The sequence below is a fragment of the Gallus gallus genome, chromosome 20, assembly GCF_016699485.2.
Source record: "Gallus gallus isolate bGalGal1 chromosome 20, bGalGal1.mat.broiler.GRCg7b, whole genome shotgun sequence".
Classification (NCBI taxonomy): Eukaryota; Metazoa; Chordata; class Aves; order Galliformes; family Phasianidae; genus Gallus; species Gallus gallus.
The window spans coordinates 14,204,827-14,232,326 of NC_052551.1; the positions used below are offsets into that span (position 1 = coordinate 14,204,827).

A 27,500-nucleotide genomic window follows, 5' to 3' on the forward strand; every position below is an offset into this window, starting at 1 on the left:
GGGCGGTGGCTCGGAGCGGCTGCGGTGCAGCGCTTCCCGCCGGGCCTCGGCGCATGTGAGCGGCAGGGCGGCGGCACATCGGCCATGCGGTGGCCCCGCGGCCCCCGCGGCGCCTGGCGGCTGTTGCCCCGGCGCTCGCTGCTGGCCGTGCTCTTCCTCTTCTCGCTCTCCTCCTCCTTCCTCTACTTCGTATATGTGGCGCCGGGCATCGGTAAGTGGCAGAGCCGAGGTGCTTCTCCGTTCGAAATGCTGAGTAATGTGGGACGGCTGCCGCAGCATTCCTCGAGGCCCAGAGTGGGGCCCGGTGCTCTTGGTACCCCACTCTGAGCTGCCCCAGCGCCGGGCTACGCGCCCCCCTTGCCGCCGGCGTTGGTAAAAGCCCGGATCGGGGGGGGGGGTTCCCCTGGGATCGCGCTGGGTGTGTGCGTGGGAGCGGGCTCATTTCTCCGCCGTGGGCACGCGCGACCGTTCCCGTGACCCACGGGAGGTGCGGGCCGGGGCTGATTGCCCTGAGCTGGCGAACGGAGCCCGATCCGAGCCCTGATGATCTCCTTCGAGCTGGGAAGATAGCCCCAAGCCCACCGGTTACCGGAATGTTGGGAAGAGGCATAGCGTTAGACGTCTGAGTGTTCGCGGTCAGAACTCTCCCTGCTTTTTTTTTCTTTTTTTTTTTTTCTTCCGTAAAACAGAAAGATGAGAGTTATGTATTTTAGAAGGGTGGATACTCGTCGGTGTTTTTCTGTATAAAGCACTTGAAGGGTGGATGGAGCGGCTGCCTAATGAAATGGCCAGCACCGCGCGCCGCTGCCTGCAGGACTGTGTGCCCGTTCGTGGGGGGCGGGGCTACTGATGCGTGGTAAAGCAACTGTTGTGTTTGCATTGTGTATCGCGTTTCTGCAAGAAGCCAAGGCTCACGGGCAGCTTGGCCTTCAACTCAGCTTTTAGTAACGATTCTTTTGAAAGGATCTATATTTTAAAAGAAATAAAAATCTTGCAAATGGGATTTTCTCCTTGAAATGTCATTGATATTGCTCGTGTCGTCCTGAGTTTGGACATTACTGGTAGACCCACACATCCTTCTCAAGGTGGCTTGCATAATGGTTACTTAGAGAGTGTGTCCCACTGGTGACCCTGGGTTCTGGGAGCCTTTTGCAGGGCAGGGTGGGGTGCTGCTGGCATGTGAAGCCCTGCGAGCAGGGATGCTCGTCCTCGGGATGACCTGACCAGGGCCACTGCCCCAGACCCTAGGCTTGGTGGCCCAGGGCTTTGCTGTCCTTGTGCACTGGCAGGTGTCATGTGGGTTGGCCTCGGAGTGGTCGAACGACTCTCATGCATCTGATTGAGGACACTATTGTACAGGTGCTGTCACATGCCTCCCTGAGTGCTGCTTGGTGCTTCTGTGGCTGTGCTGCCAGTGCTAGCTGTATCAGATGCATCCCATGGTCCTCTGCAAGGGACACAGATGTCTATCCTGAGAGCTGTGGTGTTACATTGTCTCATCCACTTTGTACTGATCTGGTTGATCAGTGTTCCTGGAGGTGCCATAAAGTTTGATGTAAAACCAGCTGTCTTCTCAGTGCTTTTCCTTACTTGGACCACAGCTAGCATGGTCACGTTCCACCCTGTGCTTTCACCATCTGAGATGCTAAGAGATGAAGGAGAGACACAAAAGTGGTCCACGTGGATGTTAGTACTCTTCTGACTCCTCTACCTCCCTGTCAATCTGGTTCCTGTTTGTTCCCCCCCCCCAACTTTCAGGCAAAAATATTCATTCGTGAGATCCCAGGCCAGTGTTCCTGGGGCAGCTGGACTCATCATCCTGCCTCTTTTGCAGACAGTATGATTTTTAGGCCAGTATGGTAAAGAGAACTTGAAATAAAAGCTATTTGTACTGATAAGATGTGAACTGTGCTGCAGACCTCAATAAACTGAGCAAATGGTATGCGAAGGGGGAAGTGCCAGACATGGAATGAGGCCTTAGCTCTGGGCTGGTTAGCTGCAGAGAGCCCAGCACAGGCTGAGAAGTGATGAATCCCACTTCTTGGTCATACCTCAGTTAATAATAATAAAAAAAAGTCCAAATAAATGGATGGGGATGATTTGGGGTAAAATGCTGTGGAGCTGCTGAGGCTTGTGTTGGAGTACTTGTGTCCCAGTGTCAGGAGAAAACTGGGACAGTTGCACTTCTGGGTGCTGTCTCAGCATATTGGCGAGGAGCTTCATGGAGGGGGATGCTTGATGGCTGGGGAAGCAAGAAAACGGTTCTTGGTGCGCTGCAGATAGAGCCTCACCTCCCCTTTGGCACGACCTGGTGCTGTCCTGTGCCCCAGGCTGAGGGGGAGTGGCCTACCCTTGACTGCTTAGGTCTTTGCTGTGCATGATGGAAACATGAGGAAGAATTTTGTTTGGATTGAGGGAATGGAGAATTGAGGGCACAAGTGGGAGAGCTCAACGTATGTGGACAGGAGCTACACTTGGCACCTACTGGGAGCCTAGAGCTTTTGGGACTTCTATTTGTGTGTCTCTGGCAAATTTGGTGCCTGGGGTGGCTCCTCACTTATGTCCTTAAGCAAGGTTTCACCTATGAAGTTGAAATTTTTTTGTCACCACAGATTTTTACAGAGCAATCCAACATAAGCATTCAGCATTTCTTTCTTCCCAGAACGCAAATAAAATGCTTGAGTGTTTCCTCTTTCAAGCTGCACCGCAAGAACTCGTGTCCTTGGTTCTGGGCCTACAACACCCCCTTAGGAAGCCATTGGGCACTGAGTGGCTTGCATGGAGGCAGCCAGGCCCCCTTTTGCCCCACGCTGTTCCTTGGTGCCCGCAAGCTTTAGTTCCTGGTGCAAATGGGGTTATTATGTGGGCCTGTCTTATCATGGTGGTTGTGAGCTCTGTGAGGCACCTATTCTTCTGCTCTAGGCTGAGTTCAGGGCTAGGGCCTGGCAGGGCTGTTCCAGATGCAGAGGCTAAGGGACTGCTGCTGTGCCTCTATCCTTTGAGGGCTGAGGCCTGCTCCTCATGCTGCAGCCTGTCACATGCAGAGTTCTGTAAGCTGTGTGGGGCTGGGAGCAGGCTTTGTTTTAGTTATGAGTAGTTGCACTGAAATAATCTTTGGAATAAGTAAGGCCTCCCTGAGGTTTGACAGGGATCAACCTGCTCCATAACTGCCTGCAGCCTGGAGGCTGGGCTGGAAGGATGCAGGTGCAAGTGGTGGCTGCCACACAAGTGTCACCTCTAGAAGCTGCTTCTCCTTAACTGAATTTGGGAGGCTTGTGCTCCCAGAATTCATTCAGAGGGCTGCTGGTGCTTCAAAGAGCTGTGGTAAGAATCTCTGGCTGTCATGGCTTTTCACATCACAGTGACCCATATGACTCTACTAAAAGTGTCTTTCCTTGCTGGCCTTGTGCTCGTATAACAGAAAACCAGGAAAGCAAGGAAATTCTATATTACTACTTTCAGGTGCAAGACTCTTCCAAGTTGCTTGTGCTTCTGTTTCATCTTGATAACTCTCACATCACCAGTAGGAACTTCTTAAACCATGCCCTTAATACACTTTGTGGGTAATCACCAGATGCCTGGAAAGAGGATGATCTGAGGCCTGATACATGGGTGGCTGCTTCTGATTTTTTTCCTTCTTCAGAAATTGTGGCCTCTATTTTAATTCATTAGAATCTTTTTGAGCTTGGGTCTGTACAAGTATCTTTCTTGCCTGAATCTGTTGCAGGAAAATAATGCAGAGAATTTAAATTGAGTGAAAGATTGTTACCTTTGTAGGTAAGCTGTAATTCATTTGGGCTTTACTTCCTCGAAGTTTATCAGGAATTGCTCCAGACCTGTTGTGCAGGGCACGAGTCAGCAGCATTGGGCCTGGATTAAATCTGTGATACGAGAGTGGTTTTTATGGTTAGTCAGATTGCAGTGCAAAGGAGTAGCACTTAAAAGCATTTTGGTGGCCAGCAGCATGATACCATGGAGAGCAAAAGCATAGCATTTTTGTACATCTTGCTTTGATCCTTGGTAGAAATACCACTCTGCTACACTCAGTTGCTCCAAGGTGACTATTTCATGCATTGTCCTGGCAAACTGTCATACATAATAGTAGTGCCAGGTGTGAACATAGGTAAATACTTTACTACTGTTGACTTCTTGGAGCCAGCATGACTCTGGGCTGGCTGCAGGATGCCATGGGTCTGCCGTGGGCAAGGAGGAGTGGTGGCAGGTGTGTCTCTGGGGCTGGGCAAGTGGCTCTGCAGGGACATCTGCAGCAGTGACATGAGGATGAAGAGCTGCTTGTTCTGCCTGCCATGCATTTTTCATGGAAATGCTGGCAGAAGAAGCTGTGATCAGGCTCAACAGCTGCTGGAGGAGGGGTTTGATTTCTCTCCACTCTTGGGTTTCACTTGGAGTTCTGCAGCAGCAGGAAGGGCATGTGGTTCTGGGCTTGGCATGGCAGCTGAGAACGGGATTAAGGTGTGGCCCTGCGGCGGGAAGTGAGGCTTGTGCTGTGGCAGTTCTGGCTACTGCTTCCTTGACCTTCCTTCTGCTGCATGGGGAAGTGCAGTGTGTTGCTGTGAGAGTTCTGGCCATGCTGCCTCCCTCTCACCCTCCTCTCCCATCCCTAAGCAATCTGCCTGGCAGAACTGTACAGCCTAAACCAATTTCTTAAAGTGTTACACCAGAGCTTTTTGCATGCACTGAACACAACAGCAACCGAGAGTAGTAAGAAACCCTCCTTGACACTAGAGCTCAGCATCTCTGCATCTCCTGCATTCATTCAGTGAGAGGGAATAGTCTCTGTTTCATTGCTGGCAACATGCAGGACAGGGTTTTTCCAAATGCATGTGTAGCCGGGAGGCTGTTGCAGCTTCAGCCTGTTGCTGGGGGCTGGCAGGTCGCAGCTGAGGAATGGCAAGGTCTTTCTGGAGCAGGTGAGTTACTGGGTTTTCTTCACTGTTAAACAGCTGAGGCAGTAATTCATGTTGTCTGTCATGTGCTTCTGGTTTGAGTTATTTTTCTGGTGGCTTTTTTGGTGCTCCAACTGCAGGGAGAACATGAGTAGTTTGCATTTCAGTGGTTTGTCTCTGTGAGCGTATAGGAACTGTTGAGTCCCAGCCTGAACCACTGATTGAGCAGCTGGGGAAAAGAACCAGTCAGCCCTGGGAGCACAGGTGAAGGCAATTCTTCTGTGCAACCAGACGGGGTGGAGCCTGGCTGCACCTCTCTTAGACCTCACTGAAGGACTGACCCCCACTGGGGAAGGATCTTTTTTTCTGGAGATTCCTTGCTGGTGAAGCTTTGCCCTATGAACCTAGAATCTTCTGATATGGGCGAACAATCTTCTTCCCTTCCTTTATAGCACCTTTCTATCACGGCATCCTGTCATTGCACTTCTGTTGTAATGCCTTACCCATTGTATTGATCTGTCCAATTGCTACAGTGAGCACGACTCGTGGAAGTCACAAAGCCTTCTAAGTTAATTCCTGTGAATTAATTGCATTAGAACTTCAGTGATATGCAGTGGACCAACACTTAAAGCAAAAGCATCAGTGTTGCCAGCCTGGATTTCCAGGAAACCTGATCTCTGTGGGCTTGGGAAGCCATCTATGGCCACAGTTTCAATAGGCTCCAAGTCATTTCAGGTAGCTTCAGGGTGGAGAGGAGAGCTCTGGTCCTGCTGCACTGTACCTTGAGCTGCTGGCTCAGGTGGGCTCCTTAATTGCATTAATTCTGCCAGCATCCCCCAGGATGTGGTGTTCCCCTGGGGAATGGAGTTGAGACTGCAGGGAGCTATGTGTCCCTCGTTTGTCCCTGCTTCAGTGCTGTCAGCGTTGGTGTATTTTAATATTCACACGGTGTATGGGTCTTCGCATGCACTGAATTCATGGGGGCCTCAAGGCGTACCCCATGGGATCAGCTCTGCAGAACCCCACTATAGTAGCTCTGAGACTGCAAACCCAGGAGAAAAACTTCACAGAGCAAAGGAAACCTCTTCCTCACCAGCTTTGTTTTTAAAGCAGTATTATTGCAATAGGATGTGTTTACTTTGACAAAAACTGTGCTAGGTTATTTTTGTGAGTTTTATTTCCATGTTGGCTTTTCCTTTTTTGTGTTCAGATTGTTCTGACTGTGATTTTGTCTGGCAGCACTATGAGCGTCAGTGTATTAGTATAGTTAATGTGTGTTTTGAGGCTCTCACCTCTTTAAAAAAAATAAAAACTTGGAGATATGTTTTAACAAAGATGTTAAACTGTGATTGTTAAATCTAGCACTTTGAAAAGTGGCAGGGTGTTTGGGAACTGTTGAGTCACAGCCTGAACCACTGATTGATCACCTGAGGCAAGGACTGGTCAGCTGTGGTAGCACAGGTGAAGGCAATTCACCTGTGTGACCAGAAGGGGTGGAGCCTGGCTCCTAGACCCCATTTAAGGGCTGACTACCACTGGGGAAGAATCTCTTTCTGGAGGTCTCTCCTTTTTGGAGTTTTCCACTGTGTACCTAGATCCTTGGATATGGGTAAGCATTTCTTCCTTGATTGTTTCTTTTCCACCATGATAATCTTTCCAACTATAACACCTGTGAAGTACCATCCTAACTGTGCTACTCTTCCAACTGTGCACAGGGTGTTTAGCATTGCTTCAGAGCCACTATTATTTTGAAAGGAAAGGTAGACCAGAAATCTGGGGGGGGGTGCTGTAAGTGCCTGGCAGGAGAATGTCTCCAGAGCCATCCTATATGCTGCTTGGCTGGGCCCAGAAACAGTGGGAAGCGTACAGGTGAGCACAAGGCAGGAGTGACAGGGAGAGTACAGAACCCTGTGTTCACTTACAAAAGGAGTTTTCTGGGGCTTTCTGATGCTGTTTAAACCTATACTGATCAAGTGAGCTGTGGCAGGTTTGTTGTGTTTGTAGTGACTGTGGGCACTTTGTATGAAGTCAGAGCTGTAGTCATCTGTTGTGGCACTCTGTAAATAGCACTGCAGCTGTATGAGAGCCTGGTTTGAGCCCCAACATCAAACCCCAGGTACAGGGGAACTGCAGGGGGTTAGTGGCTGCTTTAAGTGTGTTTTGTTTGGAAGCACTTGGCTGAGTGGGGATGCAGCCATGTGGTGCTGGTTTGGGGCTGACTCCCTGCTTGGCAAGGTGAGCATGCTGCTGTGCTGATGCTGTGCAATGTCTGCAGAGCTGTACTCTCCTCTCTCTCTGCCTTCCTGATCTGAGATGTAAAGACGGAAGTATTTCTGCATGGAGAGTGTCTTTGCACATTTGTTAAGAGGAAAAAAGCAAACATGGGAAAAATCCTCTGTGCAGCTGTCATGCTGTGATCTGGGCGTTGTTCTTCAGCCTGGGCTTGTTTACATATCTAGGGAGTTCTCTGGCAAGCGAATTGATCAGTTTGGCTTGAAAACTATTAGCAAACAAATAGTCAGAAGGATCTCTTCGGTCCTGGCACTGCACTGCCTGCCTCCTTTGCTTTGGAGAGGCTGAAGACTGACTGCACTGGCACTTTAAACACACTGTGCTGACAGTGTGCTCCTGCTGAAGGACTAGTGGGTTATCCTGCAGGCACAGCATCTGCCCTCAGGATGGTGCAGTCCTTGGGTGTAGGGCCTTCTTTCACCAGTGGCTGTGAGTATGCTGCATCCTGCACAAGGATTTGGAATTACCTGCATGGTTGCTAATGTTTGCAAGGTGCCTCTGGGCTCTTAAACAACAACAACAAATCAACAAAGCATACAGAATAAACCAGGAAAACAAATACTGCAGTGCAACAGGTAGGCAGGAATGAACTAATTTTGTTTCCTCACCTGGCTGCTGAAAGCAGGGAAGCATTGCAATGCTCCGCACGTGGTGCCTGGGGTATTGGTGGGATGCTGGACTTGAGCTGTATGGTGTCATGCAAAGAGCTGGGCATGTTGCACTAGGACCCCTTGTCCTGTGTCACTACTGCTGACTTGATGCTGGTAGTGGGGCCAGGGGCTTGGCCAAAGCAAGTCGACAGCCTAGAAAACAAATTAGAGAAGGTATTGGCTGATGCATGAACCACAGGTAGATAGAAGGGTCATGTGCCAGAGAGGTAAATCTCAAAACGAAGTGTCAGCTCACTTGGGCTATGTCCAAGATTTGCTGTGTTTGCTCTACTTCATCTGGGACTGCAGCAACCATCTGGAGGGGATTGTGCACATGAGGTCCCTCTCCCAGACTCCCAGTCTTATGGAGCTTGGGGAGAGTGTTTGGCTCCAGCCCTCAGCAGCATCTGTAGAGGCAGTGGCAGCCAACCTGACCAGAGCCTACTGCTGGGGTGGTGTGAAATGCTCCAACACATGCAGCTCTGTCTCTTATTCTGCAGCCATGTTTTTCCCCTTCAGTGTTTTTCCAACTGCTATCTTGCTGCCAGCATCCATATTAATAATGCATGACTTTTTTTTTAAGGTGCTTCCTTCCCAGCATCCCTTTCAGCTGCTGACTCAGAGAAGATTGTTATAGCAGCAGCCTCTGAAGCAGTGAAATGCCTCTGCAATGCTCAACTGCATTTCATTTATCATGCATAGTTACTTTGCGGGCAGCTCTTTCCTGACTCTGGTTGAGGATATCAATGCCAAAAAGATGCTTTCTATTGCACCAGCTGGTGACTGGGGTGCACCATGCACTCAGGAACTGATTTTCTTTGCTGAGCCTTCCTGTGTAGCCTTTGATTAAAGGAGATCTAATGTATTTGCTGCTTTTTCTGTTTTAGAAATTCTGTGAAGGTTTTTTTTTTTCAGATTGCGTAAGAACATGGTTTTAGGCACAGACCTAAAGCACTATTCTTTTCCTTTCCTCATAAATTCTTAAGCTTTTTTTAATTCTTTGCCCTCCTCCAGGATCCATGCCTGAGCTTTTTAAGCTAACAGTGCCGACAGAAGCTCCATGATGTGTCTTCATGGGTAAATTCACCATGGCTGTGGGAGCATGCTGGTGCTACTGCATGCAGCCTGGGAGCCACAGATGCAGCGGGAATCTGAGGGGCTCAGCAGTAGCTGCTGTTCTGGGGTCAGCCCTGGTGCTGAGTGTGCCCCAATGTCTCTGTCTGGTACCAGGGATAGGTGGTAGCTGTGCTGATTCCCATGTTATTTGCTTTCTGTTGTCTCAAAAAAAAAAAAAACCATGCTGTGCCCTCAGGAGCAGGTCTCCCCTAGCTCACACTGTGGTATGTTTTGTTTGTTTTCTTTTTCCTCCTATGGTTGAGGTCAGTGGTATCTCCTGGCAGGGCAGTACTGGGGTTTTGGGCTTTGCTGGCTGTCCTGCAGTCACCTCTCAGGGCTGCTTCCCCCCATTACTGGGTCGAGCCTCGCAAAAGGAGACTGAATTTCTGTGCCCTGAGTTCACGAAGCAGTGCTGGAGCAGCAGGGGTGAATGCTGTGCCTGATGCTTAGTGCTTGTGGGGCTGTGCTCACGGATTGAATGCCACCTGCAGCTAGTGAGACAAGCCCTGGACTTCTTGGCTAATGAGATTTGAGTGGATTATGCTATGTGTTTAATGAAGAGCTAAGCTCATTGCTTATTTGAAATGGATCAAAGCCCTTGAATGTGCTGGTCTGGAGACCAGCTACTGAGCAAGTCCATCATATGTCTATGACCCTGTGGCTTCTGTTTCAGAAACCCAGTAGCTCAGCAGGCATGTATCAGACAGCATTGACCAAATGTGAAATCAGACAGGAAAAGTTCCTGGAGATAGGGATGCAGGGGCATGGAGATGATAGTTGTTCAGTGTTGTGATGAACTTTGGGGAAGGTGTTTTCCTTTTCTCACTTTCAGTTTGAAACTGTTTTCCTGTATGTGAAGCTCTGTGGTTGCAGACTGCTGGCACACAGGCTTCTACCTTCTACACAAGCAGCTGATATTTGTTGTGAGCTTGCTGTGTCCCTGTGGGAGATAACATTCTTCAGTACTTTCACAGGCAGCTCCACCAAACCCAACTGCTGTGAATTGGGAGCTGAAAGTGTTGGAGCCCGCAAGGGCCTGTGCTTGTCACCAGGTCTGTGTGCCCTTGTCCCTGGCAGTAGCACAGTGTTGGGTGCAGTGCTAGCATCAAGCCTGCCATGCAGCATTTATTTCTGTGCAGGCTGGGAAGGATTGAATTATTGATACAAGTGGATAGAGAAGTGTGTTTAGTATCTTTTTTTTCATCCTCTGTTGGATGGACTGTTGCGTGCTCAGGGTCTCCCTGAACTAGCAGGGGAAGGGTTTCCTGGGTGCATAACTGTCCCTTTCTTGCAAGGTTACCTTTTTGTTGTTGTTCCAGGGGGTGTTAGTGCTCTTGGCTGCTTTGTACCTGTGCGTGCGATCACTGCTGTGTGCGTGCGATCACTGCTGTGTGCGTGCGATCACTGCTGTGTGCGTGCGATCACTGCTGTGTGCGTGCGATCACTGCTGTGTGCGTGCGATCACTGCTGTGTGCGTGCGATCACTGCTGTGTGCGTGCGATCACTGCTGTGTGCGTGCGATCACTGCTGTGTGCGTGCGATCACTGCTGTGTGCGTGCGATCACTGCTGTGTGCGTGCGATCACTGCTGTGTGCGTGCGATCACTGCTGTGTGCGTGCGATCACTGCTGTGTGCGTGCGATCACTGCTGTGTGCGTGCGATCACTGCTGTGTGCGTGCATGCTGCCTTCACTGTGGGAAGAGGTATCTCAGCTGTGTTAAGCAAACTATTTACAATACACCAGCTATTCAAATCATCTTCCCTTTTATAAAAAAAAAAAATCATATGTATATTCCAGTAACCTCTCTCCATTCTGCTGTTCTGCAGAAGGGAGGCAGCTGCAGGTGCGTGGCTCCAGCTCTGTAAATGTGACCATGAGCGTGATCTGAGAGGCAGAAAGTAGGCAGCATGGAGGTGAGTTGATGGCTACTATGGAGGAAGGAGATACTGCTTGCTTCTGCTTTGAGGTGAATTGAGTCGCACTGTTCTCACATAGCAGATGCCTGTGCTCCTGGTTCTCTTCCAGCACAAGCACACTGCATATCTTACATCTGTAATTCCATGCAAGCATTGTTCAGACTACCTTTGGTGTTCCAAGGCCCTCAGCAGGCTTGCTAGCTGGCAAATCAACCCAACAGTACCTACTTCCCAGTTTCTCAGTGGTCCTTGAGTTTTTAGTTTCCAATGTGGGGTCTCTGCTGATCCCTTTTGGGCAGCTCTTGAATTGCTCCCTTACAGCAAGAAGCTTGGAAGCACTGCAGAGGGAGAGCACAGTGCAGGAGTATGGTGGGGAGGCTACCTTAGCCTGTGTGTCTTGTTTGTTTTGCAGCCCTGCTTCTTATGTTAACTAGTGAATGTTCAGATCTCAGGTAAACAGGTGTGTGTATTGCAGAAACACCTGCTGCTGCTGTGTGTGACCTTCTTCAAGTTTCTGTGGGGAAAGAGGGGGGATAGTTCTGTGTCACTCCCAGCACTCACCCTCTGTTGCTCACTGGGGCTGTTGAGCTGTACTCTGCAATCTCTTGGCAACTAAAGAGCCCTCAGGTGATGAGGGGTGGTCACAGCGTAGGACTAGCAGGGTGGCACCTTGGGATTATGGGAAGCTCATGCACAGTGTGTGCTCCAGGCTAAGCTTGTGTCAGCTCTTTATCCTGTTGGTATAAAACAGCAAAACCTGGTGTGATGGGAGTGTGGCAGCTGTAAGCTCCCTGTCCATCACAGGCTGAGATTTTGCTTGTAGGTGATGTTCCCATTGCCCCTTGCTGGATCCTGAGCTGGGCCCCTTTTATCCCCTGCTGAGCTCACACACTGAACAGCTGTAGAGGAACTGTTAGGTCACTGCTTGAACTGATGATTGAGCACCTGGAGAAGGGGTGTTGCTGGCCCAGGGAGTGCAAGCAAATTGTTTGTGCCTGTGCTCCCCACAGTTCCAGAAGGGGTGGAGCTACCCTGGGCTTGTATAAGGGCTAGCCACTGAAGAGAGGATGTCTCTTGGACCTAGGCAACTTCTTGTGAGGGAGTGCTGCATAGCTAGAGATCTCTTCACCAGCTGGGTGAGTTATGTTCTTTAGCCTGTATATGACTGTTGGTCTAACTGCAAATACTTTACCTGGTGTAGCCAAAAACCTGTGAAGAAGCAATTTTGCTTCTTTATAAGCAGAACAACAGCCTTGTTGCTGCTTAACTGAGATTAATATGTAACTTTGTTATAGAGTATTGCTCCCAACACTGAAGGGTGGTATAAATCTGGTTTATGGTGCTGCAACACTTAATTTGTATTGCTGCTGGGCTAAGGTTTTGTGGTTTCTCAGGGTGCTGACTGAGCAGCGCTAGTGAGTGTGTGTTCCTGAGTGTTAGGGTGCTATAGGGGGCACAGTGCAGGAGTGGGTGACAAAATGCTGATCCTTATTAGGAGCATGTGACAGGTATATGGCATGGAGCAAAGGAGAGGAGTTCTTCCTTCTCTCCTAATCAGGGCTCACCAAACTGACTCCTGTGTCCTGCACCCTGCTGTTAGCCAGGAAAGCATCACACAGGCCATGCATACAATGGAATGGCTCTGGTGAGCGTTCAGTAAGTTAATGGATAGCAGGATGAAGTACTTCTAATGAGTCATTCTCTGGGAAAGAAACAACATTAAACATGTTTGGTATTCCAAGGCTACATAATTCTTGATAAGCTAATAAATGCCTTAGGTTATCAGTGTCCTTAGAAAATCAGGGCCAGCTGTTTGGTACAGGTAGCTCCACAATCAACAAGGAGTGGATCCCATGGGATGTGTGCAGGGGGAGCAGGCAGTGAACAGTGGCCTCCCACAAAGCTCTTTTCACAGGCAAAGAACCCAAAAATTAGAGCTAAACAGTGCTATGGCCATAAATGGCAGTGGAAGAAGTGCTCTGGTCCTGCTGAATTGAATGAAGAGCAAAGGCAGTGCTGGATGCTGTAACAGCAAATCCTGTGCCTGTGTTTTGGCCTGATGAGCAGAAGGGTGCTTTGTTTCATGCTCAGTTTGTCTAGAGAGGAAACTACAGCCATAAACTGAATTGTGGGCCCTGGTTTGGAGCTGCTCCATTGCAGCAGACATGAGGCTGTGAATGTGATAACCCTTCTTGTTTCGCAAACTCACGGTATCTGAACATGGTTGAAAAATCAGGCCTTGGTCTTTTTCCTTTGGTGTATCCCAAACAATTGTCACATTCTCTTTTCATCTGCAGGAGTCAGGGTGTTAGAACTTCAGGTAGTGAGCATGGTACCGTGTGGGCTGATCTGGGAGTTCTCTGGCTCTGTTAAATTATTATTAGCTTGACAGTTCAATAATCTCCAGTGGATATATCTAATTTCCAAATTTGGAAGATTAACAGATCAGTGATTTCAAAATATCGCTATAGAAGTGGTGTGTGATTATATAGTAGAGTTAAAACCCAGCCTGCTGCCTATGTTCTAGATAACTTGAAGTTGCTGAGACAGTGTAGGTTAGAGCTCCCAGGTCAGTGCATTTCCTGAGAAATATAGCAGCTGTGGCCTTTTACTGCTTGTCTTAGAGCTTCCTTCTCAATGTGCCCAATACTGTGACTTTGCATGGGGCAGTGCCTGCAGTGGGGTTTTCCTTCTCCTGCAGACAATTTCTATGGCTGGGGAAGCAGAAGACTTGCAGCAGTATCAGGGCAGGACCTGGCTGCCTGGCCTCACTTGTTTAGGTGTTCACTTAATTTCTGCTTTCCCACTGAAGTTCTCTGTCTCCTCTATCCTACATCACTCTGGGTGTTGTGATTCCTGCCTCTTGGTATGATGCCTGGCACACAGGAATTCCCCCTGCTTTGTCTCTTAAGTTCCCAAGGAAAAAGTGCAGAGCTGCCTGTATTTGCTGAGCTGTTGGTGCTTTGCTTGGTGCCCTGAGGTCAGCACAGGGGTGCCTGGAGTGCATCGACCCAGCTGTGGGGCTGCTGCTGGGGCTCCACTGATAAGCTGCCCTCTTAATGCCTAGATTAAGAACCTAGGGACTGTTAGAATAATCTGGCTTCCCCATGCTCCACAGCTTTTAAAATTCTTCCTTACCGCTTCAAGATGCAAACTCCCAGCAGTTGGGTCAAACACCACTGCAGTTTCTGATCTTCCTCCTTGCCTGGTGCGTGTGAGGGCTGATAACCAGCCAAGTTGGGAGCACTGCTTTGTAATTAACAGATAGGTGCTGCTGCTCTTCTAATTCTTAGGCCATTTAACATATCAAGTAACTCCTTCCTGTGCTATTTATAGGCAAGGGGATAAGTAACAATGTTGGCGTTAATATTAAATTATACAAAACTAATCAGAACCTCTTATTGTTCTGGCACTGTATGCATTTTGGGAATACAGTGCTGCTGCATGAGAAGGCTAATGGAGCCTTAGGTCTCCTGGTGCACTATCTGTGGGATGCTGTCCTGCCCATCTTCCTCATTAATGTGTTTACAGGTTCTGTCTATCATAACAGTCTATTTTTCCTTGGAGGCTGAGTCTAAGGTGAGCGTGGTTTGAAAACTGCTTTGTGTTGCTGATGAAGCTGCATGGGGATTTGCTGGAGGAGCTTCATGACAGTGCCCTGGGACCTTCCAGATCTTCCTTCATATCTCCAGCGTCTGATGTTGTATGAACCCAGTGCTTTGTGTGCTCTCCTGGCACCAGATAAGCTGTGTGTGTGGTTAGGATTTATTGCTTTGTTGTTCCATCACCTTCTCCAAGGGCAGGGCCCAGGGTGACCATATGTTTTGTTACATCTGGAGGAAAAGGAGCCCCCAAGCAACTCCTTAATGCTGATAATGTGACAGAAAACTGTAAATCTCCTTACACAGACAGATGCACTCCTTCCTGAAAGCCTGGATGTTGATACCACTGGGGGGCACTGTGCTGGCATCCATCTTGTCCCTCTTCCTGGGACCTTGCTGACCTTGAGCTGGGGTCAGTCTGGTCCTGTTGGGGTCAGGAGCAGGATTCATTGGGTCTGAACCCCTCTGGTGATGGCAGCTGGCTTGGGTCATGCTCAGCACTCTCCCAAACAAACTGTTGTGCTGGAAATTGCTCTACTGTCTTTTCTCGTGTGTATTATCACAGCGAAATTAATTTTCCTTGAGAGAGCCAGCTGTTTTTTAATTAGAACTGCTCTGAAAATACCATCTAATAAATGATTAGAGGAAGCCTGAAATGCTCATTTCTGTAATTGGACTTTTCTGATCCAAGTTGCTGCCTCAGTGTTGTTGAGTACCAATTCCCCCCCCCCCCCCCCCCCCCCCCCCCGTGCTCACTGGGATGTGGGTTGGAGGGTCCAGGTCTCTGGGTGATGCTGTGGCCCTGGTGCTGTGTTCTGATGTGTCATCCCAGCAGGATTGGCTTGTCCCTTAAACTAATGGGAATAATGTTACCTCAACCACTTGGGCAAACAGACTTTTGAATTTTGCTTGTTTTCTATGTGGATAATGAGGGTCTTCTGGAGATGCACTGGAAAAAAAAAATAACAAAAATGCTCCTGATGGTGGTTGAGATCCTCTCCTCTCCTTGTGCAGCTGTTTGTGATGTAGCCTAGCTGTGAATGCTCTGTGGGTACGCTCTGAAGTGCTGTGTGCTCAAATTGAATAAAGGGAGAATGCTAGTATAATTTCCCACATGGTCTGATGTGATTACATTAGCCATATCTTGCAATGCAGAGAATTGTTTTCTGACTGAAACCTGGCTCAGCCATGCCTATTGCTCCCAGACCAGGGGCCATGGTCACAGCCAACAATGGCAATGCTGATGGCACTGTGACTCTGGCCTTGGAGGCAGCTGAGTTGTGTGTTACGCAATTACAGCCTGTTCCCACTGTTCATCAAAAGCCAAGGGAAGTGAGGGCCTGTGTGGGTTTTACTACAGCCCTGGTAGCTGCACTGAGCTGATTTGGGCACTGTGCAGGTATAAAGAGTGAAATGTTACAAATAATGCATTTTAAATATGATTTCCTGGGACATAGGAATGAGCTTGTATAATGGTGCTGGGTCGTGGCATGGTATCCATGTCATCAGCTGTGGGTCAATGCGGTCCTGGGGGTCTTTACTTGGTGTGTGGCCCCCAACCCTTTTACCAAAGCAGTTAACATGGGAGAAGGCAGTACTGCTTGGAACAAAGATGGGCTTGTTTTCACTTGAGTTCCCCTGGGGATGGTAATGGTTGTGACAGTCTGTTAAGGATTCCCACTGCAATTTCATGAAGGTCAAAATGTGCAAGTCATGTCATGTGGCTCCTGTGAGGCCATGCTTCATCTCTTCTGTTAGGGAATGGGGAAAACAAACACTATATCCAGTGCTGGACAAACCTCTCCTCTCTGTTCCTTAAATTAAGTGGGGATTGGATACTAATATGGTCTCATTCTTTCATCCTTCACCAAATCCGATGTCACTTTATCCAGTGAGTAGAAGGCATAATGGAGTAGGAAGCTAAGTAACTTGTTCAGCATCAGCAAGTTGTCCCTTGCACTGACTCTGGCCCTGTGTGAGCTGGAAAATGCAAACCTGGTGGGGTCCTGCTGCTGTTTTCGCAGCCTGGTGCTGGTACAGGTCTCCAGCAGCTCCATCTACCCTCCGGCTGCCTGAGCAAACAAGGAGAGGCTGTGCCCTGTCTCACGATTTTCCTTTGGGGGTTTGGAAAGGGAAATAGCAAGCTTTGAATCCTTGCTGTTATGGCTAAGGTGGAGCTGTGCCTTGCTGGTTCTTGTGCTGCTTCTCATTCTGGAGGTTCAGCTTCTGCTCACTGGTGTTCTGGTGTCACCCATCCCATGGGCAGGAAGAGGCTGAACTGCTCAGGAATGTGCTCTGACAAACTCTGGGGCAAATTTGTCCTTTTTCGATCTTTGCATTTGCATTATGCACTCTTGTGACCTCCATCGCTGGCACACTTGAAGGGCAATGGATGGGCCAGGAGGGGTTGGAAAGAAGCATTAAATGAGCTCTTCCTTCAGCTGGTCCTTTGGTACCATGATGATGGTGTACTGGGGCAGGCTGCAGCAGGCTGATGAAAGAGCACCTAAGCTATGGAGTGAGATACTTACTTATATGGGGAAACACACTGAGTTGGACATGGGCAGAAGGAGGGTTTCATTTGAGGGCAGCAAGAGGAGATGTGGTTATGTGCCCTGTTTTCAGGCACTAGCCTGGCTCATTTCCACATTAAATGTCTGTCCTTCCACAGCAGAAGACACAGTACAACCTCTGACACCAATGGCAACTGGGTTGGTGGGACAGCTCATCAGCTGGCTGCAAATGTGTTCTGCCCATGCTATGACCTCTGTGGAACCTGGCTCACCCCAGCACATGTGGCCTAGGGGTATGCCAGCAGTAGGGAGCTTCAGGGCAGTAGGAAAGCATCTCAAAACTTTGTGTTTCTCTTGCCTGCAACAGGTGATGCTCATGGAAATATGTTTGTTTTTTTTTTTGCAGTGAACACCTACCTCTTCATGATGCAAGCCCAAGGCATCATGATTCGTGAAAACATGAGAACAATAGGAGCTCAGGTGTATGAACAGGTGGTCCGCAGTGCCTATGCCAAGAGGAACAGCAGTGTGAATGACTCAGGTATTTCTTTAACAATTATTGTTCTATTTCCATAGAAATGCTTTCATTTCTATTGGAAATAAGGTTGAACTGAACTTCTCTCCCTTGAAGGAAGTAATTTATGTTGATAAATGCAGGGTGGGAATTTGGACTGCTTTCTTCATATACATATGTGTGTGTATATGTCTCCTAGTTCAGTTTACCTTTAAATAAAGGGTAGAAGTCTTGATAGGCCTCAAATGAGTGGATATCGAGTTGAAAACCTCTTTGCTTTCCAGGCACCTCAGTGTGTTAGATTCAGTCGCTCTGAGGATAAACACTTAAACTCAGCTCTTGTAGCAGGGAGCTGGAACTAGGTGATCTTAAAGGTCCCTTCCAACCCAAACCATTCTATGATTCTATGATCAAGTTTCAGATTTAAAAAAACAAAAACACAACAACAACAAATGTCAGCTGGAAATGTCAGCTGAAGAAGATGCCTGGTGAGGAAGGAGCTTGCTGTGAACTAGAGAGAAGGAGGCTGGGTGCTTTGGTGATGCAAACCTCTAACTGGTAAGCTCTCATGGGGCCTGAGCCCTCTGAAGTTAGCCATCAACTCTATGAAGTGGGCAGTGAAATGCTGCTGCCGAAAGAACTGGCTGTGTCCAGACATCAGCTCTGCAGATCTGTACGGACAACCTGCCTGCTCTGCTATACACCAGCCTTGGGTGACTTTCCCCTAGCTGTGAGGTTAGAGCAGGTGATGGGTGGTGGTGGCAGCATGGGTTGGGCACGTGGCCCTGTGACCACAATGATGGTACTAACACTGGGTCAGCATCTTCCTTCCTGAGTGTTTTCAGAGCCCTTGGCATGATCTCTGTGGGCGTATCTGGTGATGTAAATCTTCCTGTCACTGTGTGAGAGCTGGGGGACCCAAGCTGTGCATTCAGGCCACCTGGGAGATAAGCCATGAGGAGCCAGGAGAGGCTTCAGGACTTGAGAAGACTGGCTCTTCCCTGGTTACCCCAGCACCCAGTGGGCAGGAGGCTGCTAATGTTCTTCGAGCATCCCCAGTGAGGCAATGAAAGGCAGCATCTCTGTACAGAGCTGACTTGTGGATATGTGTCCTTCAGCCCCTGCAGCTTTAATTTCTAGGCAGTTGGCTTAAATGTGGTGTTCGGTCCTGAATGGCAAGGTGACAAAGCTTAGCGTGGTCTGCTGCAAGCACAGAGTCCTTCTGCCTTGCCTGCTATATTCATGCTTTGCTGTTTCTTTTCTCCCATTATTAAAATGAGGAAGTAATTTATGACTTCTTAAACATTTGATAGTAGATGCATTAATAAATTTCCTGTGCAAGTGAGCCAGGAGCAGCTTGTCTGTGTTTCAGCAACAAAAGAAGGTAACCCTCTGTGCAAGGAAGGAGAGTTGAGTTCTACTTTGTCAGTGAAATCAAGCATTGAGAGCACGTTCTGGTGATATGAGCTTAATGGGAATCTGGTTATTAAAATCTAGAGCAGTATCACTAATAGGGGAGGAGAGGGCCAGAGTTGGAGGTGATGAACCCTTGGTGTCCCGGTGGGCTTGGGGTGTGGGGCTGCCTGCGATGAGGTAGTTGCTGCAGGGACAAAGCCCTTGGAGTAGGCTGAGAAAGTGGAGAGGCAGCATCCTCCCGTGGCAGCTGATGCATTACTACAGAAAGGAAACTTCTCTTGTGCTGGAAACATAGATTTTGGTAGTCTGGAGCTGCATATGCAAAGTTGATGACTGGGTAAATGTAGAAAGCGGAATTTCATAGCTATGTGAAGATGTAAAGCAGCTGGAGGTGCCAGCAGTTCAGGGGCTGTGACCCGGAAGGTGAAAGGAAGCGGAGGAAGTACTGGAGAAATGGGCTGCAGCCTGCTGGGATGTAGAAGCTCAGCATGTACCCTGTGAGCTGCATCTGGCTCCATGCTGGCCCTGTGCGCCTGAGCCCTGAAGAATGCAGTAGCTCTTTCTTCACTGCACCTCTTTGCCTTGACCTGTCTGTGATGCCTGAAGGCAATGGTCTAACCAAGAAGCTGACAGTTTCTCCAGTGTGGCTTCATCCAAGGCACTGGGGCTGCTCCTGTGGCACTGGGTCACGGTGCCAAACGAGGGGCTTGTGCCTCATGAGGACACCCCTGTGACACTGGGGACGTGCTCAGGTGTTGGGGTTTGCTCATGGTGGCCAGGCAAATTGGAGATCTGCAGCTCAGGTGTAGACTTTTTTTTGTTTTTTTCCCCGCTTCCCCAGATTATCCTCTTGACTTGAATCACAATGAAACCTTTCTGCAAGCTACAACTTTTCTTCCTGAAGATTTTACGTACTTCCCCAACCACACCTGTCCTGAGAGGCTCCCTTCTATGAGTGAGTACTCTGTGCGCCCAGCAGCTCTGTGCCCCTTACCTATCGTGGCACAGCACACTATGGCACTCTGCAGCACCCTGGTTCAACTCTTTCCCACCTCTCCCACGTTGTTCCAGGGATGAATGACAGCACTATTCTGAACTGTCCCTTCCTGGGAAGTCTTTGTTTACCCTGTTGCACATATTAATTCCTGCTACATTGGAGGTGTGTCTCCCTCCTGAAGCTTGCCTGTTGCTTGGTAAACATGAACAAAAGGGGAATTGTGTGCTGCTAGGCAGTTAGAAAGCTGGACAGCCCTTTTTCAGCTCCCTAATCCCAAACTGGGCACAGGGTGCAGTCAGAAGCAATGCTCCTGCATAGGCAGTATTAATTGGAAAAGTAGCATTTGCAAGGTAGATGTTTCTGAAAAGGGGAAAATGGTTCCTTAGTTTTCCCCAGTATCTTGGGACAGAAGAAGCCACCTGTGCTTGGTGCTGAGGGTAGGGCAGGGCCGAGCAGGCACCGCATGGCTCCTGACCCCCTCCTCCTGCCACCTTCCCAGAGGGCCCCATTGATGTAAATATGAGCGAGATTACGATGGAGGACATCCACCAGTTCTTCTCCAGAGACCCTTCCATCAAGCTGGGAGGCCACTGGAAGCCGAGCGACTGCCTGCCTCGCTGGAAGGTGAATGGGCACTGAGGAGCATCTCAGGGAAATGGGGTACTGGGAATGCTGGAATCTACATATCTCATGTGCTGCAGAGTGGTGGGTGTGAGGATCCTTGGGAGGTGGGACTGGCAGCTGCAGGAGAAATGCTGATGATGAGGGCTGTGTTAATGACATGAGTCAGCTTTGGATTTCTGCAAGGGTAAAGAGGCTGCAAGGAACTTGCCCATCTGGTTCCTACTGATGAGCATCCAGCATGTTCCTGTCCTGTGTGGGAGGGAGTTTCCCTGGGGAGGTGAGGTGATGTGTACAGGCAATCCACCCAGAGGGGGTGGCACAGCTCAGTGTAGCTGCCCTGCTGCTGCCTCTGCCCTGCTGGGTAGGGGCACAGGGATGGGGGCTGCAAGCCTCACAGAATCAACAAAAATTCCTCAAGAAGTGAATACCAGAGTCCTGATGTGGGCGTGGGAAGGGATTCAGGCTGCCCAGCCCTATGTGGGAGCCAATGCATTCATACAGGGAAGTGTGGTGCTGATGCTGTGCCAGCAGGTATCTCCTTGGTTTGGGGTCTGCAGGGAGCTGCTCTTGGTTTGCAGCATGAGCTTTCTTTTTTCTTCTTCAGGTGGCGATCCTGATCCCATTCCGCAATCGCTATGAACATCTTCCAGTCCTTTTCAGGCACCTTATTCCAATGCTGCAGCGTCAGCGTTTACAGTTTGCATTTTATGTTGTGGAACAAGTAAGTGGTCTTGATGGGCAGCTCTGGTGAGCATGGTCTGGTATCAGTGCAGCAGCAGCTTGCCAGCACAGCTCTGCTTTGTGTCCTGAGGGGGCTCCCTGCTAGATCCGAACTTCTGAACCTCTGGTGTTAATGTTGCAATGTTTAAATTGTCCCATCTTGCTTAAAATTGGCAAAGATGTTGCTGCAAAATGATTGCTTTTAATCTCAAAAAATAAAGTAGACATTCAGATTTCTTGAAGATACTACACTGGAAAAGATTGTTATTTTTTTTTTTTAAACATCTTTGAAGCAAGTTTTTTCAGTTTCCACAATGCTGCATTACCTTTGTGTGTCTTTGTAGCATCTTCTGGGCTCAGGGATGTGCTCAGCTCTGGTCCATGTGATCTCTGGGAGGCTTCCACCAATGTGGAACATCAGACTGTAATTTGATGTGTGTATGAACCTGTTGCTTGAGCTATCTGGCTCCACCCACCCTGTAGACATGCCTTCATATTTAGTTGTCCTTGCTCTTCTGGGTAGCAGCCAGTAAAGATTGTTCAAAAATTTTTTTTCCCCAAGTATCTGACTAATGATTCTCACATCTTTACTTTTGCTGTTGTATGCTCCTGGTATGTAGGCTTTGGTTAATCCCACTGATCTGTCTACCACTATATCACTTCCTTCTGAGCAGTGGACTGGGGAGCGGACTGCTCTTCAGCTCCCTCAGTCTGTGTGGGAATGCCCTTGAGTGATGTGGGGCTCCCTTTGAAGGTGCCTCCACTCTGTTCTTCCCTAGGCTGGTACTCAGCCCTTCAACCGTGCCATGCTCTTCAATGTTGGCTTTCGGGAAGCGATGAAGGACTTGGACTGGGACTGTCTCATCTTCCATGATGTGGACCACATACCAGAAAATGACCGCAACTATTATGGGTGTGGACAGATGCCGAGACACTTTGCGGCCAAGCTGGACAAGTACATGTACCTGTAAGCGCTGTTCTTCCTTTGCACTGCAGTAATAGATAAGGAGCAAGTGTTAGATTTTCTTATCAAAAGCAGGAGTGCAAAGTAAAACATTAAAAGGAGAATGGAGGAGAGTATTCTCACAGCTCTGGCAGGGGTTATGTGGTGGCTGATGCCTTGCTCCTGACCTCTCTCTCCTGCTTAGGTTGCCCTATAATGAATTCTTCGGTGGAGTGAGCGGCCTGACTGTTGAGCAGTTCTGGAAGATTAATGGTTTCCCAAATGCCTTCTGGGGCTGGGGCGGTGAGGATGACGACTTATGGAACAGGTATGTCTCTGTCTGTGTCCTGCATCCCTGTAATGGGGTAGCAACAGAGCTCTGTGCAACATGCTGCTGCCACCAGCTCTGTGGAGCACAGAAATTCCATGACCTCAAATTTCTGAGCATGGTGCTAGGAGCAGCCTCAGACTCACAGCATTGTATCCCTTGCTGTGCTGTGCTCACCTGGGCTGGGCAGAGCCAGCCTGGCTGAAGGTGACATAGGTCTGGGTAAGTGGCACTGCAGGCTACAGATAGAAAGCAAACTGAGGAAGACTGGCTGTGAAATAATGAGCTTTGTGTGCAGTGTCCTATGGTGGTCAAACAATCCCCAGCTGATCTTTGGGTACCTTGAGGTGCTGAGATTGGCACAGCCTGGGCAGAGGTGGGGGGGGGTTTGTGCAGCTTATCTGCATGGTGTAAAGACAAAGCTGCTGTAGAAGCCACAAGTGCACTGACTGTGCATACTAGCAGTGTTGACAGCACAGCATGTGCAACAGTAGATTTTTTTTTCTTCCCCTTTCCAATGCAGAGTGCAGTATGCAGGCTATTCAGTGACTCGACCAGAAGGAGACACAGGAAAATACAAATCAATTCCCCACCATCATCGAGGAGAAGTGCAGTTCCTAGGAAGGCAAGTAATTATTATTACTTTTAAGGAACCTGTGACCTTAACGAAGTTTACAATATGTACAGGGCTCCCTGGAGCTATTAAAGGGCAATAAGAGCTGTAAGTGGTGAAGAAGACAAGAGACAGAGTGCTGCTGGGACTGCTCTGGTACATTAATGTGAAGGCAAGGGGGTCCTAGTGTGCCCTACAGCTCCTGTGAAGACTGCCCTTCCTGCTTTCTGCCATAGTGTTTCCCATGTAAGCAGGGTGACTGTACCACTTTCCCAGGGAAGGGAAGCATTTGTTATGCTGCCATTTCCTGATGCTGTGAGGTCTTTGAAGATAGCTTAGGCACATCCTCCTTTGCTGTGACCCAGAGCCTCCCTCTTCCTCCTGGCGCATCTGTTCCTTAGTGCCTTTCCTGCCCCAATTCTCCTTGGCTTCCCCTTGCCCTGAGTGCAGCCAGGTGTCAACACAGCTGTGCGTGCTGCAGGGAGGAGACCAGGTCCTGTCTTGCCACTAGGCTGCTGCTGCTGCTTTTTTTTTTATCATGCTGCCCCTAAATTTGGTTGAGGCTGTTCTTGTGCAACTCCAGTTTCCTTCCCTGAAGTACAGTTCATCTCCTTTCTTATCACTCAGACTAACACCATTAGTTCTGCTTCTGTGCATGATCCAGTTTCCTAAAAATGGTGAGGACTTCATCACAATCACTGCTTTTCACTGGGATGCTTTGGCTGGCCCTGAGCTGGGAGCTTTCCCTGAGCCCAGGCAGGCTTTGGGGAAGAACTGGGGAGCAAACAGAATTTTTATTGAACTGTAGAATTCTGTGTACTTTGATGCTGGGGATGCCTGTATGCCAAGAATGTACAGAAAGTGATGCGGTGGTGTTCCATGGGCCTCTGCTTCTCTCTGAACAGGTATGCCTTGCTGAGGAAGTCAAAAGAAAGGCAAGCCCTGGATGGCCTCAATAATTTGAACTACTTTCCTAATGTCACATATGACGCCTTGTATAAGAACATCACTGTTAACCTGACACCAGAGCTGGCTCTGGTAACTGAATATTAAGTGGAGAAAATAACTTTGCTCTGCCCTTCACCAAGAGAACATCACACCTGACTTTCTTTTCCAAGGGTTGTCGAGGACAAAATACTTTGTCTAATGAAGGATCACAGTATTTTGGAGTATAAGGCTGAGAGTGCACGCACAAATTGTCCCAGCCCTACCTGGTCCTCATGCAGTGAGCTCCACAGGCTTTTTTGTTCCCTGCCGCTTGCTTTCTGGGTTTCAGGACAGTTGTTGGAGCTGCTGCTCTCATCTCCACATTCCTCCAGCAATCCTCAGCTCCGAGTTCACTTAGGGCACGTTCTTTCCTCTGCAAGTGTTGGGAGCAATGCAGTTGGAACTGCCCTGGTGAGAGACCAGACAACTTCTGGTACCATTCTTCTACATTTGCGCTGTTTTTTTAAATGACCTGCTTAAAGTATATACATCAGAATCGCTTCTTAAAGAAGTGTAAATGTAAATATGCTGTGTAAATTGCCCATTTTTATTATCTTCTATGGTTTGAATCCAAGCTAGAGGTTTACATAAGGTCACTCACTCATCTTAGTCCTGAGTTCTGTAAGCACTTGTGTGTGCATCACTGTATTTGTGCAAGTTGTTCCCTATTCCACCAGTGAGACTGCTTGCGTGATTTTAAGCTATGCATATGCATTAATACTTGTGGGACAGAGCCCTCGGCATTAAAAGCAGCGGATGAGAAATACAACCATGTTGTTACTCCTTACAGGAATCATGTAGGTGGCTCCTTCCAGAAGAGAGAATAATATTTCTATCATGTTTGTGACATACTGTACAGATCAGTGTGAAGCTGTATGGGATGGGATCCACCACCTGTTCTGTACAACCCAATGGCAGGCATGGCTCTGCAGCTCCCTGGGAGCTCACCTAGTCCCTGCCATCCCCATGTGGAGCAGAAGGCTTTGAGGGTTGTTCTGTGGAAGAGAATTAGGCAAGCAGTGAGTGTATCTGGTGATGTGCTTGCCACTGTTGGCCACCTGAAGGCACTGGTAGGAGTGCAGCTGGTGGGCAGGCTGTCTGCAGACACTGATATGGGATAGATGAAAGACACGTGAGTTCAGCTTATGCAAACTTGAGGACTAGGAACCTGACAGCTTGGTCTGGTGCCCCATCCAGCCTCTGGAATCCTGTGCCCCCATCCTTGCTCTGCAGCAGACTGGGCTGTGACTGTCCCATCCCCTTCTCGCCCCAAGTCAGTCTGTAGGTTACGCAGCATGCATACGGTCATTTTTACTGGACTTCCCCAACTTAAAGGTAAATATATTGGGGGTTGTGTTTTAAATTCTATTTATACAAAGCACTTGTGAGTATTTAATCTCAGAAGTACTTTAACTTTCTTCTTATTGCATTGTTTACCTTAGGCTTCCTTACTGTTCATAGTTTACATTCTTTTCTTGGTTTTGTGGATGTATGATCCCCATACGCATCTGTTATGGGTGTGACTGCCCAGAGCATTCCTAACCTGTATCTGGAAAATGAGGATTAGAAAGCAGAGTTCTGGTGGAGAAGATCTTACTGGCCAGCATGAGAGGACAGCGAGCCTGCCCTTGAAAAGTGCCAATAGTTCAGGACTTAGGTTTAAAGCCTTTGAATTTATGTGTGCTTTAAAGTCACTTCCCAAGGGGATCCAGTGTGTTTATTTATAGGCAGAGGGGAGGATTTGCTTTTTATGATGCATATAGCAATAAAGACTTCAATTTCTGAATCTTGATGTCTAATTCACACAGATCCTTTTCAGATGCTAAACCTGTGTTGCCCTGACCCTCTTTACTTTAATCTTGAGACATTGCTAGAAATTTCTTTGTTTAATGGTGCTTCAAACAAGGAATGTATTTCAACTTGTCGACGTTCACTACTGCAGGAAATCATGCATGTGTGTGTGAGTAGGTGTTTATCTACCTTCGTTGGAATCCTCAGCCTTTGAAGTGTACCTGACCTCCATTGCACCTTGTGTTGAACAAAGTGAGATGTTACCTCTGCTCAGAAATGCACTGTACAGTTGGCATAAGAGTCCATTTTCCCATACCAACATCCCTGGTCATAGTTTTTTTCTTCTAATTACATTGAGGTTTTTCCCCTTTTAAAATGTGGAATATCTTAAAATGTGTACTGTTAATCTTATCAGATATGTCAAGTACTTTATAGTAAGTGTAACTGTTAAAAGCATACTGTCAAGCATGTGCTGTTGTGATGTAAAAATTCTCATATCGAGGAGAACTTGTACATACTCTGGCAGCTGAAATCCAACAAGGCTACTTGTTCACCTCTTCCATGATAACACGGTATCACAGTCCCACGGAGGGCAGGCCATGTGCAAGTGCTGATTTTTTTTTTTTTAATAAGCCATAGGAGTCTAACTTTCAAAAGTATTTATTTTTGGTTTGCTCTTTGAAACTCTGCTTGTCTAGGGAAGGTACCGTCTGAGCAACAGCCACAAGCTGAACAAGCTGAAGTCACTCACCAGCAGAGGTGGCTTCAAACTATAGAGTATCTTGCCGCTGTTGTTGCTTTTGAGCTTGCTGTTATGTTTTTAAGAGGTGCCGGGGGACATTTTTGCACTGAAGACTAAGTGTTTTAAAACACACACACACACGCACGCACTTCTCAGCAAAGCAATCCTTTGTGTCATTACATTTATTTACCCATGACTTTGTACATTTTTGTATTTGTTAATTTATGAATGATTTTTTCAGTAAAAAGATACATATTCAAGAACAGTGGCACTGGCTTCTTCTGAGTTTTGGACTTGGGGTGAACTCATTGACTGGTGCAGGGGAAGCACAGAGGTTCTAGGGGGGGACTGCAGCATGCAAGGTTGTTCCCTGCTGCTCAGGTTTGGATAGGAGTAGAGGCAGCTGTAACTCTGTTCTCCTAGCATTGGAGCTGACAGAGAGACTGCATTTATGATCAGGCAATGAGCTTTCTTCTAAGCATTAAACTATCTTCCTCCTGCTCTGCTAGAATAAATAGCTGGCAGCTTTGGTTTGTCCCAACCTTGCCTTTATTTGGTTCTCAGCCTGTAGAGAAACTACCTCCTCCCTGTAGTGTGGGAAGGGCTGCTTGGTGTGTGGCTCCTTCCAGCACTGCTTCCCCCCTGAGGCAGTAGGAGCACTGGGGGTTGGGATATGCAAACCTGGCTTGGCTGTGCCAGAGAAGGGAGCTTGTGCCTCACCGAACCATGAAACTGCCTCTTGGCTGCTAAGGGACACCAGCCATGAACATAGCTGGAGTCATACATTGGCCCAAATGGAAATTTGGGTGTGGTGCTCAGGGACGTGAT

General features: G+C 48.3%; 1 protein-coding gene across 5 annotated transcripts; it reads left to right on the forward strand.

The window, feature by feature from the left end:
* B4GALT5 (beta-1,4-galactosyltransferase 5) lies at window positions 1–26,940 on the forward strand. Of its 5 annotated transcripts, XM_046902904.1 has the most exons (10): window positions 1–211; window positions 10,793–10,879; window positions 17,404–17,538; window positions 19,769–19,882; window positions 20,424–20,548; window positions 21,153–21,269; window positions 22,048–22,235; window positions 22,417–22,539; window positions 23,063–23,164; window positions 24,058–26,940. In XM_046902904.1, exons 3-10 carry the CDS (start codon window positions 17,421–17,423, stop codon window positions 24,203–24,205), a joined length of 1,035 nt encoding a protein of 344 aa, XP_046758860.1. In that variant the 5' UTR covers window positions 1–211; window positions 10,793–10,879; window positions 17,404–17,420; the 3' UTR covers window positions 24,206–26,940. The 5 variants fall into 5 exon arrangements, with proteins under 5 accessions (XP_046758860.1, XP_015151965.1, XP_024998090.1 ...); XM_015296479.4 differs by lacking the exon at window positions 10,793–10,879; XM_046902902.1 differs by lacking the exons at window positions 1–211; window positions 10,793–10,879 and adding an exon at window positions 6,445–6,516.
* The last annotated feature ends 560 nt before the right edge of the window (window positions 26,941–27,500 follow it).

Bases quoted from the DNA above. Each gene is read 5' to 3' on its own strand.
- B4GALT5 (XM_015296479.4), top strand. From the start codon at position 85: ATGCGGTGGCCCCGCGGCCCCCGCGGCGCCTGGCGGCTGTTGCCCCGG. The intron at 21,270-22,047 runs GTAAGTGGTCTT...GTTCTTCCCTAG, and splicing joins CATTTTATGTTGTGGAACAA to GCTGGTACTCAGCCCTTCAA. The intron at 23,165-24,057 runs GCAAGTAATTAT...CTCTCTGAACAG, and splicing joins GAAGTGCAGTTCCTAGGAAG to GTATGCCTTGCTGAGGAAGT.